Source organism: Elephas maximus, chromosome 7 (assembly GCF_024166365.1).
Source record: "Elephas maximus indicus isolate mEleMax1 chromosome 7, mEleMax1 primary haplotype, whole genome shotgun sequence".
NCBI classification, from domain to species: domain Eukaryota; kingdom Metazoa; phylum Chordata; class Mammalia; order Proboscidea; family Elephantidae; genus Elephas; species Elephas maximus.
In genome coordinates, this window is record NC_064825.1 from 32,201,996 (window position 1) to 32,219,949 (window position 17,954).

Below are 17,954 nucleotides of genomic sequence, written 5' to 3' on the forward strand. Positions count from 1 at the left end.
GCGACCCTATGCACAACAGAACGAAACACTGCCCGGTCCTGCGCCATCCTTACAATCGTTGTTATGCTTGAGCTCATTATTGCAGCCACTGTGTCAATCCACCTCGTTGAGGGTCTTCCTCTTTTCCGCTGACCCTGTACTTTGCCAAGCATGATGTTCTTCTCCAGGGACTGATCCCTCCTGACAACATGTCCAAAGTATGTAAGATGCAGTCTTGCCATCCTTGCTTCTAAGGAGCATTCTGGTTGTACTTCTTCTAAGACAGATTTGTTCGTTCTTTTGGTAGTCCATGGTATATCCAATGTTCTTCACCAACACTGCAATTCAAAGGTGTCAACTCTTCTTTGGTCTTCCTTATTCATTGTCCAGCTTTCATATGCATATGATGCCACTGAAAATACCATGGCTTGGGTCAGGTGCACCTTAGTCTTCAGGGTGACATCTTTGCTCTTAAACACTTTAAAGAGGTCTTTTGCAGCAGATTTGCCCAATGCAATGAGTCTTTTGATTTCTTGACTGCTGCTTCCATGGCTGTTGATTGTGGATCCAAGTAAAATGAAATCCTTGACAACTTCAGTCTTTTCTCCGTTTATCATGATGTTGCTCATTGGTCCAGTTCTGAGGATTTTTGTTTTCTTTATGTTGAGGTGTAATCCATACTGAAGGCTGTGGTCTTTGATCTTCATTAGTAAGTTCTTCAAGTCCTTTTCACTTTCGGCAAGGAAGGTTGTGTCATCTGCATAAGGCAGGTTGTTAATGAGTCTTCCTCCAATCTTGATGCCCCGTTCTTCTTCATATAGTCCAGTTTCTCGTTTTATTTGTTCAGCATACAGATTAAATAGTTACGGTGAAAGAATATAACCCTGATGCACACCTTTCCTGACTTTAAACCAATCAGCATCCCCTTGTTCTGTCTGAACAGCTCCCTCTTGATCTATGTAAAGGTTCCTCATTAGCACAATCAAGTGTTCTGCAATTCCCATTCTTCACAGTGTTATCCACACTTTGTTTGTTTGTTATGATCCACACAGTCAAATGCCTTTGCAGAATCAATAAAACACAGGTAAACATCCTTCTGGTATTCTCTGCTTTCAGCCAGGATCCATCTGACATCAGCAATGATATCCCTGGTTCCACGTCCTCTTCTGAAACCAGTCTGAATTTCTGGCAGTTCCCTGTGGATATACTGCTGCAGCCGTTTTTGAGTGATCTTCAGCAGAATTTTGCTTGCATGTGATATTAATGATATTGTTGTATAATTTCCACATTCGGTTGGATCACCTTTTTCAGGAAGAGGCATAAATATGGATCTCTTCCAATCAGTTGGCCAGGAAGCTGTCTTCCATATTTCTTGGCATAGACGAGTGAGCACCTCCAGTGCTGCATCTGTTTGTTGAAACATCCCAATTGATATTGCATCAATTCCTGGAGCCGCCTTTTTCACCAGTCCCTTCAGAGCAGCTTGGACTTCTTCCTTCAGTACCATTGGTTCCTGATCATATGCCACCTCTTGAAATGGCTGGAAATTGACTAATTCTTTTTGGCATAATGACTGTGTTTATTCCTTCCATCTTCTTTTGATGCTTCCTGCATCTTTTAATATTTTCCCCATGGAATTCTTCACTATTGCAACTTGAGGCTTGAATTTTTTCTTCAGTTCTTTCCGCTTGAGAAGTGCCGAGCGTGTTCTTCCCTTTTGGTTTTCCATCTCCAGCTCTTTGCACATGTCATTATAATACTTTATTTTGTCTTCTCCAGAGGCCCTTTGAAATCTTCTGTTCAGTTCTTTTACTTCATCAGTTCTTCCTTTTGCTTTAGCTGCTTGATGCTCAAGAGCAAGTTTCAGAGTCTCCTCTTTTCTTTCTTTCCTGTCTTTTCAGTGACCTCTTGCTTTCTTCATGGATTATATCCTTGGTGTCATTCCACAACTCGTCTGGTCTTTGGTCACTAGTGTTCAGTGTGTCAAATCTGTTTTTGAGATGGTCTCTAGATTCAGATGGGATATACTCAAGGTCATATTTTGGCTCTCGTGGACTTGCTCTGATTTTCTTCAGTTTCAGCTTGAACTTGCATATGAGCAATTGATGGTCTGTTCCACAGTCAGCCCCTGGCCTTGTTCTGACTGATGATATTGAGCGTTTCCATCGTCTCTTTCCACAGATGTAGTCAATTTGATTTCTGTGTGTTCCATCTGGCGAGGTCCATGTATATAGTCACCGTTTATGTTGGTGAAAGAAGGTATTTGCAATGAAGATGTCGTTGGTCTTGCAAAATTCTATCATTCGATCTCTGGCATTGTTTCTATCACCAAGGCCATATTTTCCAACTACTATTGGAAGCAATAGGGTTGGGTAAATCAGTAAGTGTAATGGAGGCAAATCAAAGTAATAGCTTGTCCAAGATAATATTACAACAATTGTAATATGGGATTAGAACCCTATGAAGGGATATTGACAAAAAGAAAATACTTATATATTTGACTTATATGATATCTGTCAGTTTATGCCACACCCAGGCCATTATCTACTCTTACTCAAAAAGGAAAAATATGTGTGTGTGGCCTACCATAGATGAATGTGGTGTAATGCAGTCCACTAGTTAGTTGCCCCGACCTGTACTTTGTGCTCCCTAATGACTTTATGATGACTAGTTTGAAGGAAGAAAGCAAAACAAAAAGAAGAGATACAAGGAGCTGAACATAAACAGTAAAAAAAAGGAAAGTGGTCAGGTTAAAGAGATAGCAAATTCTGCCAAGGTCTGCCTCAGCCATTGCATTCCTAACTTTTTTATTATCTATTTAGTATCATTATTTTTTATTATCTATTTAGTATCATTATTTGTGTTACAGTTTTTGTTATTTTAAAATATTGTCTTTGTAAAATTATTATACCTATGATACACTTAAAGATACATCTTTTAAGCTATTTAAATTAATTATTGGGGAACATGAAGGGTAATTTGAAAATAACACACACTTAAAAAAAAATCCTGCAGCCCTTGAGTCAATCCTGACTCATAGGAACCCTATAGGACAGAACAGAGCTGCCCCATAGGGTTTCTAAGGCTGTAATCTTTATGGGAGCAGACTGCCACATCTTTCTTCTGGTGGAGCGACTGGTGGGTTTGAACTGTCGACATTTTGGTTAGCATCTGAGCACTTAACCACTGCCTCACCCTGTTCCTTAGCCAACCAGAAAAAATCATTTTGGAAGCAAAATACTTTTTCTGCCCTCTAAAGTAAAAATAAAACACACAACAAAGTTTTCAGTGCCTTTCATAATCTTACCTTATTTTTTCTACATTTGCTTATGAAGCAGTGCTCTTTCTTATTGATGCTCTGCAAATCTATAATTTGAAGCACTATCCCCATGAGGTAGATCCTACTTAACTCCTTATTAGTAGGAAATAAAAAGTTGAATATTTTGTCTTAGAATGTTACAAAGTAAAAAAAAGAATCAAAATAGAATTTCAGGACTTTAGGCTCTCCTGCCAGATTTCGTTATTTTGAGACTTATATGTCATCCTGTTTATGGAGAAATAGAAAAGTAAACAGGTTTAGGGTCTAATTGGTATGTGTAATTTTGTTTTCAGATCATAGAGGAGGCAAGCTTCCAGTTCCTGTTGTTATTATTACTGTTGAACATTTTTGTCTAAATCAGGAGGGCTTGTTTTATCTAGTCTTACCCAAGTCAGATGTGATCCCTGTACTTTTCCATTTCTGTTTGAAGGTATAACAAAATCGCTCATCATTACAGTGTTTATTGAAGTAAAAACTTCTGTGTGATTGCACAGAAGTCTAATAGACTTGAAGTAAAGGCTGTCAAGTTCAGGAATAGTTAGAGTGCAGTTGTTCTTCCCTATTACGCATTTTTGGCATTTGTTTGGGAGGCCAGAAATTTTCATTTAGTTCCCTATAAAATAATTTATTAAAAATTTTGAGGTTTCTCCTAAATATGATACGTAAGGAATACTTTTTAGAAAAATGCTATGTGAAGTTACCAAGAGAAGGGTTATTTTCTTTATTATGTCCCCTGCTCTCAATTATTTTTTTATCCCCCTCTTTTTTTTTTTTCAATTTTAGAGGGCTGCTGAAGTATCAAACTAATTTAGATACCCACCCTCCTGGCTGCATCAGTCTTAACTGGACCCGCTACCAGAATATTTCCTTACCAGAGTATCTCTCAGAGGACTTCCATGAACTTTTCCCTGGAGAATTTTCAAAACCAGATGAGCTTACACGGAATATGTTTGTGAAGATTTGTAAGGAAGAGCCCAGGTTCCAAGCTAATTTTCCACAGGTTAAATTAATTCTGTGTCTTAGATGGTTTCTGCAAATCCCGGTTCCTATAATGGTTGATCAAAATTGTATTTAAATAGGTTTTTTGAAGCTATATAAAGCAATTATTCTTGTGGAATGATGAGAATGCTTTTTGAATATTTGTATTATACACGTTGGAGTGGAATCGATTTGGACTCATAGTGACTTTATTTGACAGAGTAGAACTGCCCCATAGGATTTCCAAGGCTTTAATCTTCATGGTATACTGGTGGTGCAGTGATTAAGAGCTTTGCTGTTAACCCAAAGGTTGCCAGTTCAAACCTACCAGCCACTCCTTGGAAACCCTTTGAGGCAGTTCTACTCTGTCCTGTAGGGTCACTATGAGTCAGAAGCTACCTGATGGCAACGAATTTGGTCTTCCTGGTTAATGTTTACGGAAGCAGACTGTCAGCATCTTTCCCCTGTTGAATGGCTAGTGGATTCCAACCGCTGACCTTTTGGTTAGCAACTGAGCACTTAACCACTTACTAACAAGGCTCCTTATTTGTCTTATAATTACACTAAAATTGGGCAGAAAAAAACAGAAATGTTGACTTAATAGCAGTCATTCTTCATATCAGGAAAAGGAAACCAGAGGTTATATTGTGATAGCTCCATTGGTACACAAATGTGCCCTTCAGATGCTATCTTTCCTCACAATTTCTCTTTCCTATTATATCTTCCTTGGTTCACTTGAAACAAAAAAAACCCAAGTTCTTACATTTTTTTTTTTTTTAACTTAGGGAAAAGTGCTTACCCACAAAGGAAATGTTGCATTGCCTGATCAACAGCGCTTTCCTTGTGCTTTCTTTCCTCCTCTTTTCTTACTAATCAGCATTCCACTTCACTTCTGAGGTTCCACTTGTACCTTGACTTTCAAGTACTTGATTCTTAAACTGGTAGCTTTTATTAAAGCCGAAGAGCCTGCCTCTTAGTTTATTTGGGAAATGCAAGCCCACTGTGGTTGGCACATTACATAGTTATGAGTTTATTTTAAATCTTAAACATTTTTCTTATGGAAATTGGATTAAAGTTGCCCCTTTTTCTTATAGTTTAATGGTTCTATTTCACATAGTTGTGTATTCTTCAGCAACAATTTAGAAGAGTAAGGCCCCGTCTCAGAATGAGGTCAAGATAAACAAACAGTTTGTGAACTGAAGTTACCCTGGCAACAGAAAGTCCCTGAGGCTTTTATGTAGTATCCCTGAGAGAGATTTTCTTCCCCTGCCTTCTTATGTGTGCATCCCTGCTACCTGTGAAAAGATACTCCCTAAATGTCATTGAAGCACCATGGGAGGTTAACTTTGGGAGAAAAACCCTGCACCAAGAGTTGGAAAACCTAAGTTTATTTTCTGACTCTACCTCTGAACTCAACTAATTTTTTTAAATAGTCAGAATCTCAACTCATCTTACTTGTAAAGTGGATATAATGATAAGAACTCAAAGGCTTGTTGTACAGCCATTAGATCAATGCATGCAAATGTGATTTGTAGACTATAAAGCGTCATATGAATGCATGTTAGACTATCTTCTTCATATTACTTCATGAAAGTAATTGCTCAGGTAGTTAAATAAGGGTCCTAATCTTCACTGGAAACCCTGGTGGTATAGTAGTTAAATGGTACGGCTGCTATCCAAAAGGTCAACTGTTCGAATCCACCGAGTGCTCCTTGGAAACTCTACGGGGCAGTTCTACTCTGTCCTATAGGGTTGCTATAAGTCAGAATCAACTTGACAACAATGCATTTTTGGTTTTTTAAATCTTCACTTGTGGCTGCCCACACAGAAAATTGTACTCTTTTCCTATACAAAGTAGAATTCTAAAATAGTGATGCTAAATGTCTGTCTTCAAAAGAGAAGAAAAGGGAGCCGAAAGCTACAGTCAATATGAGGATAATATTGGAATAAGTGTGCTAGTCTTGTGTTTATTATTAATAATAGTCCTTTAATTTCCATTAGAATTGACAGTGTTGAGAATTTTTCTGGCCTTTACACAATGCTGAATGCTAGATAGGGCAGGTATGGGGACTCCTATTTTACTCATGTTGGACCTGATGCTTAAAGGGTATTTGTCACAAAGTTGCAGGGTTACTACCTAGCAGGGCTTGTTCTGTGTTGCCTGGTCTTCACACACTGTTGGGCTAAATGCTCTTATATGAGGAAGAGACATGATCTGTCTGCATGGAAGGTGGTAGATCTAGGACAACTATATAAATAAGATTTTAAAATGTAACCATTAAAATGGTGATTTTTGAGTAGAGGCCTCATAGTGATAAGGAAGATGTAGTGTGCAGTTGTAGGAGAAAGGTTGGCCACACAGGCTTCTATACTTCCCAAAGTACTCAGTTATCCAGGGATCAGGGCTGTCCACCTAGCACATATTTAAAATTTACCATTGTTTTCAAATTCTAAGCATTATCTTCTGTTTATATGATATTATGTAAAAGTAACTTGCAAAATAATGCCTAACATATCCCATTTTTTAGAATATGTGTCTATTATAAGTTATAAAATATCTACGATTTTCTCTTTTCTTTTTTTAATAAACATTGGACTGTTACATTTTTTTCTAAACTCATTCTCAGATTTACCTGTGCTTTCAACCTCCTTCTTTCTACAGAAAGATATTGTATATACACATTATACATTTGCTGTGTGCACAGAAGAATTATGAAAGGATGTATACCTATCTGTTAATGATTGTTATACCTGGGGCCTGGGGTTTGATAGTGTGGTCTTAGCATCACTTCTCTTTTATTTTTTATATCTGTATTATTTGAATGAGTTGCAGTGAGCACTTATTGTTTTTTAGTCCTTCACTTTTTATTATTTAAAATATAGATTTTAAAATACAGAGGAACCCCCAAGACTATGACCCTAAGACACCCCTCTGAACTGGAACTGAACCCATTCCCTGAGGCCATCTTTCAGCCAAGCCATAGACAGTCCTGTAAAATAAACGGTAACACCTGAGAAGAAGGTGTTCCTTAGACCAATTATTAAAAAAAAAAAAAAAATGAGATCAAAAAGGCAACATTTGTTTAAAAGCAAAGATGAGAAGGCAGGAAGGGGTAGAAAATCAGGACAAAAGGAAACGAGGAACCTGGGGCAGAAATGGGGAGAGTGCTGGCACGTTGTGAAACCAATGTCATGGAACACTTCATGGACAAACTGTTGAATGGGAAACTAATTTGCTCTGTAAACTTTCATCTAATGCATAACAAAAATTAAAAAAAAAAAAAATTTACCTAAGACAGTTAATAACCTGATGAAATCATTAAAAAAAAAAATACAGATTCAAATGTTATTACTAAAATGTGTGAGATAAGCAATTTCTTAAGGGTATTTTCAAAAATTCTTTAGACTTGGCTCTGGATTTCTGGACCTTTGTGTCTATACTGTGCTGAAAGACTTTACAGATGTATTCGAAGCAATAAGCCAGTGACCATCATCTCAGTCATAAGTCATCCCTCAAATGTCATGGAAATTCGAATGGTCAAAGAAAATTTTAAAGCAAGACCTGGCCAGGTGAGTTAGTGGTCAGCAACTTTTAACATACCCTTTATTCTTATTTAGTTTTTGAAAATTAGCAGACATAGCATCATTGGAATATGTGAGCTCCTTTCTTGATCATTTAAAAATGATCTGTTTCTTTTTAGTATATCATCCTACATTGTCCCAGTGTGTCTGCATTAGAAAATCATCCATTTACCCTCACAATGGTAAGAAATTTGGTTCTTGATTTTTAATTTTTTTATTTGAAGTGAAATGCACTTTTTTGCTTTCTTTGTATTCTCTATCTTATTCTAAAAATTATTCAGGGATGTCGTAATATCCTTAATGTTTAAGAAAGTCATTGTTTTATACAGAAATACGGTTATCTGTTCAGAAACTTTATACTTATTTATTATTTTCTGTTACTTTACAATTCAGGAGGTGATACATTAAAGATTTGTTAAAGCGTGTTCATTCAAGATGCAGAAAATTCCTTGGAAGTCTCTACTTTTTCTTTTATAAAGTACATCATGTTCTCATGTTTGTACAATTCTCTATGTGCACAATTCTCGTATGTGCACAGAGTCTCATATGGGCATATTTTCTTTTTAGGGTAATTGAATTTAAGAAAAAAGGGGGTATTCTTAGTTGAGATGGAAGCATTAGAAAATCTAGGCAGTGTTTAGAATAGGTAAAGCCCAATGTCATTAGTATCCATGCTATGTATGGGGGAGGTAGTGGAAAATAAACTTGGAGAAATAAAGTAGTGTAAATAATGGAGATTCCAGCTAACTGATTGGGGCCATCAAATACTTGTAACCTATTGGTATGTTCCTAAAATTATTATTAATAATTTTTACTTTTCATAGCAGTTTCAGGTTTATAGAAATATTGTGCAGAAAGTACAAAGATTTCACATATACATACCCCAGTTTCCCCTATTATTATCTTAGTGTGTTACATTTGTTATAATTAATGAACCAATGTTAATACATTATTAACTAAAGTTCATAGTTTATATAAGTGTTCACTCTTTGTGTCGTATAGTCCTCTGGGTTTTAAAAAATGTATGAGGTCATATATTCACTATTACAGACTCACACAGAATAATTTCACTACCTGTGGTGGATTAATACTTTTGCATGTGGCCTTTCTAGCCATGGTCTTGTAACTCCCACTCAGGTGATTGTGTGGTAGGGTAATTGTGGACTACCAAGAGGATTAGTCAGTTCTGCATTAAAAGAGAGCCAGTTCCAGAGCAAAGGGGAGGAGTCTACCACTACCAAGGAAGGAGAGATCCAGCAGCAAGAGACAGTATGGTAGGCATCCTAGCCCACAGAGAGAGAAAGCTGAGTGCCTTCAGGCAGAGATTGAGGGCCAGGGAGAGGTGTGTCTGCAAGCACAGCTGGGAAGAGGCTATCCTGATAGAAGAACTATATCCTGAGGTGTTCTTGAGCCTGAATTGTAACTCTTACTTCCCTAATAAACCCCATAATTGTGCATATGGTCTGTGAGTTCTGTGGGGCCATCGCAATGAATTATCTAACCCTGTAGAAAGTACTGTGGAAGGGATGGTTGATGCTGAATTAGTAAAGATGGCAGAGAGAGGAGGCATGTCTGATCTCTGCCTCCTGGGAATCAGACAGGCTGTTGATCTTGATTCTCCTTTTCCCTTGTGAAGAGAAGGTCAGAGACTGCCCCCTGGCCATTTTTACAGCTGGTGTCAGAAGTGGGATTCTTTGCAATGGCTCCAGACTCATGAAAGCTTGGGACTTTGTAGGATAAAGACTAAAGGGGCTTGGGAAGTGAAACTTTTGATTCTTAGATCATTACTTTGGTAGTTGTTACCTGTAATGACTGAAAAGTTGCACCTGGAGTGGCCTGGGGCAAAAGCCAGGCCACATAAGGAGAATGATTGATAGGGGACCAGGGTCTTCTGGTCCCACCCAGTCAGAGGCCCAAGACCATATGCATATGAATGGGAAGATAGTTAAGGTGTAGAGAAAACTAAACTGGAATATTTTAAAAGGGTTATATGTTTAGGATTATTCATTTATCTGAGGGTAGTATGGATATATGAATGTTTCTCATATCTCATGTTGTAAAGCAGACCTAAATGTATGCTAGAAATGAATATTGGGTATTATAGATTACAGAGAGTGTGTAACTCTGCCTTCAGCCAATATTTGATTGGATCTGCTAAAAGGGGAAATAGGATTTGCCCAAGAGAAACACAGGTTGTTTGCATGCAGTAGCCTTGTGTATAGGGTGGGGACTTTAGGTTGAAAACCTGAGCCCCTCTCAGATTTGCTTTTGAAAAAAACACGCAGAACTACCCAGAACTGCTGAGAGAACAGAAGATTTGCATTTGAAGGAAGAACTTACAAAAAAAAACAATTGGACGTTGTCATGGATTGAATTGTGTCCCCCAAAAGTATCTGTCATCTTGATTAGACCATGATTCTCAGTATTGTGTAGTTGTCCTCCATTTTGTGATTTTCCTATGTGTTGTAAATTCTGTCACTGTGATGTTAGTGAGATGGATTAGCAGCGGTTATATTGATGAGATCTACGAGATTAGATAGTGTCTTAAGCCAATCTCTTTTGAGATATAAAGAGAGAAGCAAGCAGGAAGTTGGGGACCTCATACCACCAAGAAAGCAGTGCCAGGAGCAGAGCATGTCCTTTGGACCCAGGGTTCCTGCGCAGAGAAGCTCCTAGTCCAGGGGAACGTTGGTGACAAGAACCTCCCTCCAGAGCTGCCAGAGAAAGCCTTCCCCTGGAGCTAACACCCTGAACTTGGACTTCTACCTACTAGACTGTGAGAAAATAAATTTCTCTTTGTTAAAGCCATCCACTTGTGGTATTTCTGTTATAGCAGCACTAGATGACTAAGACAAAATTTGGTACCCAAAGTGGGATGTTGCTCTAACAGATAACCTAAAATGTGGAAGTAGTTTTGAAACTGTGAATGAATAGAAGACTCAGAAGGAAGTGAGGAGAACTTTAACACCAGAGAAGGTGTAGATGGTTAGATGGTAAGAAGCAGCAGCAGAGGACTGGCAGCAACAGTGAACCAGCAACAACAGAACCAGGAGATAAGCACTGAAGCTGACCCACAGAGTGAGACCCACGCCTGTGTGCAGGCTTCCTGGTGGAGTGGGGTGCCTCCAGGCACTTATTGGTGGAGCTACCGAGCTTTGGAACACTTGCCCCAGCAGGGCAGATGCAGGCGTGAGGTCCGAGGGTGGAGAGGCCAAGGAACACAGGTATGGCCACGACCTCAGGGATTTCAAAGGGTGGAGCCATGACCTCTGGTGTTTCTAAGGGTGGAGTCACCACTCGGATGACGACTCCTCCGCCTAAAGCTGAAGGAGCAGAGTTGCCTTACCAGTACGCCTGGAAGGTGGAGTTGAAGCCCAGGGGCAAGGGGCCTCCACTCAGAATCCTGAGAATGTGGTCAATACCTAGAGTCTGGAGGGCTGGGCCATTGTGTAAATTGTCTCAGAGAACAGAGAATTATTTTCAAGTGTTGAAGGCTAATGTAATGAGTTCTGCTGACTTGGTTGGTGCCTGTTATCCCTTCTTTCCCTCCAGTTTCTCCTATTTGTAATGGAAATGTCTAGCTTGTGCCTGTTTTGCCATTGTACCTTTGGAAACAGATAACTTGTATTCTAGATGTCACAGATGAAGATGAATTTTTGGATTTTGGACTTGGAGTTGATTTAAGACTTGCTATGATATGAGGTGAATATATGTTTCATGTGGCAAGGATGTGAATTTTGGGGGGTCAAAGGATGGAATGTCATGGATTGAATTATGTCCCCCTAAAATATCTGTCAACTTGGTTAGCCCATGATTCCCAGTATTGTGTGGTCCTCCACTTTGTGATTTTCCTATGTGTATTAAATCATAATCTCTGCCTGTGGTTAAAGAGGATTAGAGTGGGATGTAACACCATTGCTCAAGTCACATCCCTGATCCAATGTAAAGGGAGTTTCCCTGGAGTACGGCCAGCATCACTTTTTATCTTACAAGAGATAAAAGGAAAGGGAAGCAAGCAGAGAGTTGGGGACCTCATACCACCAAGAAAGCACTGCTGGGAACAGAGCGCATCCTTTGGACCTGGGATTCCTGCATGGAGAAGCTCCTAGTCCAGGGGAAGATTGGTGACAAGGACCTTCCTCCAGAGCCAACATAGAAAGCCTTCCCTTGGAGCTAATGCCCTGAATTTGAACTTCTAGCCTACTAGACTGTGAGAAATTAAATTTCTTTTTGTTAAGGCCACCTACTTGTGTTATTTCTGTTATAGTAGCACTAGATGACTAAGACTGCTGTTTTCCGTTTTGATTTTTGAGCAAGTGATTTGCTGCTGATCTGCCCTAACAATCGCCTATTCATCTTCCTCCCATCCCCCAAACCCCTGGAAACCACTGATCTTTTTATTGTCCTTATAGTTTTGCTTTCCCTAAAATGTCATATAGTTGGAATCATACAGTATGTAGACTTTTCAGATTGACTTCTTTCACTTAGGAGCCCTGGTGGTATAGTAGTTAAAGTGATGGGCTGCTAACTAAAAGATCAGTGGTTTGAAACCACCACTGACTTCACAGGAGAAAGATGTGGCAGTATGCTTTCATAGAGATTTACAACCTTGGAAACCCTAAGGTGGGTAATGGGTTTTCTCTCACTTAGCAATATGCTTTTAAGGCTCCTCCATGTCTTTTTGTGGACTGAGAGCTCATTTCCTTTTCATTATGGATAAAGCTGCTGTAAATATTCATATACAGGTGTTTGTGTGGACATAGGTTTTAAAAATATTCGGGTAAATACCTAGGAGTGCATTTGTTGGATTGCATGGTGATGAGATTATCTTGTAATAAACTACCAGACTGTCTCCCAAAGTGACTGCACTATTTGTATTGCCCCCAACCAGTGAGAAAGCCTGTTGCACCACTTCCTCACTATTTGGTGCTCTCATTGTTTTGAATTTTAACCCATCTCATAGGTGTCTAGTGGTATCTTGTTTTAATTTGCAATTTCCTAATGACATATGATTTTTTGTTGTCTGTACATCTTCTTTGGTGAAGTGTCTGGTCAAATCTTTTTCCCATTTTGCAATTGAGTTTTTTGTTTTCTAATGGTTGGGTTTTAAGAGCTCTTTCTGTATTTTGGATATAAGTCCTTTATCAGATATATGCTTTGCAAATATCTTCTTCCAGTCTGAGGCTTGCCTTTTCAGTCTCTGAACAGTGTCTTTCACAAAGCAGGAGTTTATGATTTTAATGTAGTCCAGCTTATCAATTTTTCCTTTCATGGATTGTGCTTTTGGTGTTATATAAAGACTAATGGCCAAATCCAAGGTTACCTAGATTTTCTCCTATGCTATCTTCTAGAAATTTTATAGTTTTGCATTTCACATTTAGGTCTGTAATCCATTTTGAGCTAATTTTTGTAAAAAAAATTAAGTTCTGTTTCTAGATTCTTTTTTTTTTTAATGTGGGTGTCCATTTGTTCTAGCACCATTTGTTGAAAAAACTCCCCTTTCTTCACTGAATTGCCTTTGCTGTTTTATCAAAGATCAGTTGGCTATATTTGTGTTGGGTCTGTTTCTGGGCTCTCTATTCTGCTCCTGTTTTGATCTGTTTGTTTGATTCTTTGCCGATATCACACTGTCTTGATTATTATAGCTTTATAGTAATCTTGAAGTTGAGTAGTGTCAATACTCCAACTTTGTTTTTCTTTTTCAATAATGTATTGGGTATTCTAGGTCTTTTGCCTTCTCGTATAAACTTTAGAATTAGTTTGTGGATATCTACATAATAACCTGCTGGGATTTTGATTGGGATTGTATTGAATATAAAGATCAAGTTGGGGAGAACTGTCATCTTAACAAAATTGAGTCTTCCTCTCCATGAACTATGTCCGTTTATTTAAAACTTCCTTGGATTTTTCATCAGAATTGTTTCTTACGTTATAAAAATAACATGAACTCATTATAAAAATTCAAACAGTTCACAAGTGTATTAAATAAAATAGGAAAGTCTTACTCATTTCTCCCATTTCCCAATTCTTCTCCCCTTAGTTTTGACATATATCCTTCCAGATATTTTTGCTATATATTTTGATGTATACGGTTGTCTAACATTTGTTTGCTGGGTCATATTCTTCTCTAACTTGCTTTTTTTACTTGACAATGTACCATGAACAACTTTCCCTGTTATTATATTTACATATGCCTCATTCTTTTTAATGGCTGCATGATATTCCATAATAGGAAAGTACTGTAATTTATTTAATATTGCCCATTGATAACTGGTATTTAGATTTTCAGTTTGAGTTTGCCCTTTAAGAACATATACTTGCGAGGACAGCTAGGTCAGAAAAATCTGTATTTAATGAACAAAAGAGACAGAAGAGAAGTGATTAATTGGTTAGGGGAAAACTAAAAGTTATTCATTAAATAGCATTTCTTAAAAGGAAAAAATAAATATTTACTCCAAATTTTGCACTCTGTATGTAGCAAACGTATATACTAATGATTAAAGAAAGGTAGTTTGGCAGCTAGTGAAATAATGAACAACTTTGTGTTTTGTCAGGAAAATGGCAGTACTGACCTGCCACAGAGAGGAAATTAATTTATACTTGTTTCCCTAATAGATGTGATAGCTGAATACAGTCCAGACGTGCTTTCATTTGGTGCTGTTAGTGTAAGTGGCAGACTAAAGGGGAGGAATAGTAAAACTTAGTTACCTACATGGAATATAAAACCATGACCTCAGAGTCTTTAGGACACAGCTGTTACCAGCAGCCGAGTAGCCATGACATGTCCATCACTCCTATAGACTATGAACACCCTACAAGGTAGTTTGATAGGATTATCCATGCACCGTGAGGGTAGCAGGGAGCGTGGCAAATAAATCTAATTAACAAATCTTTGGGTGTGGAGTTTCAGCTGAATCATGAAGCTATTTTCACATGATTGGGTCCAATATACTCAAAAGTTTTATATTTTACTTCTGATAGTTGTAAGGTGTATTAGTTTCCTTGGGCTATTGTGAAGAAGTACCACAAGTTGGGTGGCTTATAAGGACAGAAATTTATTGCCCCACAATTCTGGAGGCTGATAGTATGAAATCATGGTGTTGGCCACGTTCTTTCAAAGGCCCTGAGGGAGGATGTTCTGTGTATCTCTTCTAGCATCTGGTGACAGCCGGTGATATTTGGCATTCCTTGGTTTGTGGGTGCATCATTCCAGTCTCAGCCTCCTTCCTCACATGGCCACCTTCTCTCTGTCTCTTCTTTTCTTTTTTTTTAAGGCATCACTCATCTTGGATTAGGACTCACTCTACCCCAGCATGACCTCATGTTAACTGATAACATCTTCAAAAACCAGTTTCCAAACAAGGATACATTCACAGGTACTAGGGGTAAGGATATCAACATATCTTTTTAGGGGGCACAATTCAATTCATTAAATAAAGCAATACATATTTTTCCATTCCTCTGCATCTATACATTCCATAAACAAGAAAGTGATACCAGGAAAAAAAAAAAAAAGGAGGGGGGGGACAAACTGAAAAGGTGAAAATGCACAAGTTTGCCTTTATTTAGTAGTTTGAGTAGTTTGGCCTAATCTTGGTGGTGTGATAAATTGACTTCAAAAATTAACTTTTTCTTGTGTTTGAAGATTTATTTTCAGAATTGTTTCTTTACCATCACAGTAGATAGAGAATATGGGATAAGAAAGGAAGGAATTTGTTGAATGCCAACTACAGAGAAGATAGTTTATTTATTTTTTTAAAAAATCTTTTCTAATATGTACAAAAGTAGAGATAATAGAACAGTAAATCGCCACGTGCCTATCACCCAACTGTGACAGAAACATGGAAGATAGTTAATGTTTCAGTAATGTTCTATACCTTAAAACTTTTATGCTTTCTTAAAACAGAAAAGTGCATTGGGTGGAGGCAGAGAGGTTTAATTCACACATTTTTGTGTTCTTTCTTACTTTCTCTACAATTAGCAAAATATCCCTCTTACTCTTTCTGCTTCTACCAGAATTTCTCACCAGACAGATAGAGAGGGGAAAGAGAATAAATGCAGTTAAAGCAAGTTATTGGGATCATTTCTTCAATTCATTGAGGGAAGGGAAAAAATAATAAAAGACAGTTTTTTGTAATTTGGGAGCTGCTGCTTAATGTATATCACTCTTAGAAATTCATAGTGCCTATTAGCATATTAAAGGTTATAAAAAGTTCTTTAATAATTCATTAAATATAATTTACCCACTTACATAACCTTTTATTTTCTCACTTTAGGACCTTTGCATAATAAACTAGTCTCTTCTATATGGGAACCACACTCTACTTCTCCCACCTAATCAAACCCCAAACACCACACCATACATTGTCGTTGCCTGTGTAACTCCTGCTCATCTTTCACATCTCATCGCACGGTCACGTCCCCTGAGGAATCTTCACTGACGCTCCATGTTAGGGTGGATTTCTCAGCCTATTGCTCTTATCAGCATAGTGTGTACCGTGGTCAACAGCAATGTTATAAAATTAATGATTTGGCTAATGCCTGTCTTCCTCCTAGACCATAAACGTCATGAGCCTTTTCATCGATATAGCACAGTGTTTGGCACGTAGAATAGTAAATAAATATCTGTTGAAAGAGTGAAAAACGCCTAATGTTGCAGATAATTAGTGTTTGAAACTTTGCTTAAGAAATACCTTATGGTTAGCCTCCTTTTGTTCCTCCCTTCTGTTTTCAGCATACCTTACTTGGAAGGTAAAGCTGGAGAGAAGGAAAAGTTAGGACTAACAGGAAAGGAGGAGTGATTTTGCCGCAGCGGCTGTCTATCAAAGGCAAGGCTGGCCAGCCAGGTGCTAAGTCTAATCTTTATGGTTATAATGCCTTAGTTGGCAAGAGGGAAAAAATGTACCTATAGCAAAGATGGTGGCAGAAGAATCATCAAAAGATGAAAACAAAACAAAACACAAAAAACCAGTTGCTGTCCGGTTTATTCCAACTCATGGTGACCCCGTGTGTATCAGCATAGAACTGTGCTACCAATTTCATGTAAATTGCCAGGCCATTCTTCTGAGGTACCTCCGGGTGGACTTGAACAGCCAACCTTTTGGTTAACGGTGAATGTGTTAACCATTTGAAGCTCCCAGAGACTCCTATCAAAGCCAAAGGAGAAACAATTTATGGGTAACATCTGGTCAGAGGCAGTGGATCACATTTACCTTTCCTACCCTCAATCCCAGGGCTAACAACAATGGAAAATTACTTATCTCTGACTTTGTGTCTGTCTGGAAAATGCTATCAACATTTCTTAGGTTTACTTCATAAAATATAAGTTAAAACGGTTCTCAATTGTGCAAGTTTAAGCTTTGTAATCACATGCAGTCTTATTTTTTGTTTATAGGCTTTGTTATTTTAAACCTAAAATTGGAAGTATACTTATTAAAAATATATCTCATAGATATTTTAAATTGGCTACCCAAAGGAAATGATTTTCATCAGACCATCTGTGTGCTATGTCCTGTGTGGAGGCTTAGGAAATGGTTTATAGCCTTCCCAGATTTGGAAAGGAAGGGATTTGTTAGTTGACTTACTCAAACTATCCCTCATGAGAGTTTCTGTTTTCAAAAGAGGGAAATTTTCCTGCTGTCTAGAAATAAATTTGAGTAGAGCAAACATTTCTAAGCTGAATTTTACTTTATAAAAAAAATAATATTTTTTTAATACAGTATTATGTTAATTTACTGTCTTTTCCTGCCATTTCCTTCTTTTGGTCCAATTACATCTATTTTGCACTTACATGTAAAAAGTCATGCCTACTTCTCAAACATTTTTACTCCGTAGTTCCCTTAACGGTTCTTTCTAAATAAAGCAAAGCAAAGCAAAGCAAAGCTATTTCTGTCATGGTGATTCCCATGGTGGCGGGGCAGGGGCATGTATAGATCCCATCTTTGTCAAAGAAAATAGTTCCAATTATTTAAGTATGGATTATACCTCAACATAAGGAAAACAAAAACCCTCACAACTGGACCAATAAGTAACATCATGATAAACTGAGAAAAGATTGAAGTTGTCAGGGATTTATTTTATTTGCATCAACAATCAA

At 37.9% G+C, this 17,954-nt stretch overlaps 1 protein-coding gene across 3 annotated transcripts in view; it reads left to right on the top strand.

Moving 5' to 3' along the window:
• NOX4 (NADPH oxidase 4) overlaps window positions 1–17,954 on the top strand; it is a 181,996-nt gene that overhangs the window by 88,940 nt on the left and 75,102 nt on the right. For all 3 annotated transcript variants that reach the window (XM_049889568.1, XM_049889570.1, XM_049889571.1), the window contains 3 exons: window positions 4,082–4,298; window positions 7,682–7,846; window positions 7,978–8,040. In XM_049889568.1, the coding sequence (XP_049745525.1) occupies window positions 4,082–4,298; window positions 7,682–7,846; window positions 7,978–8,040 (445 nt within the window). The remainder of the gene's footprint in view (window positions 1–4,081; window positions 4,299–7,681; window positions 7,847–7,977; window positions 8,041–17,954) is intronic.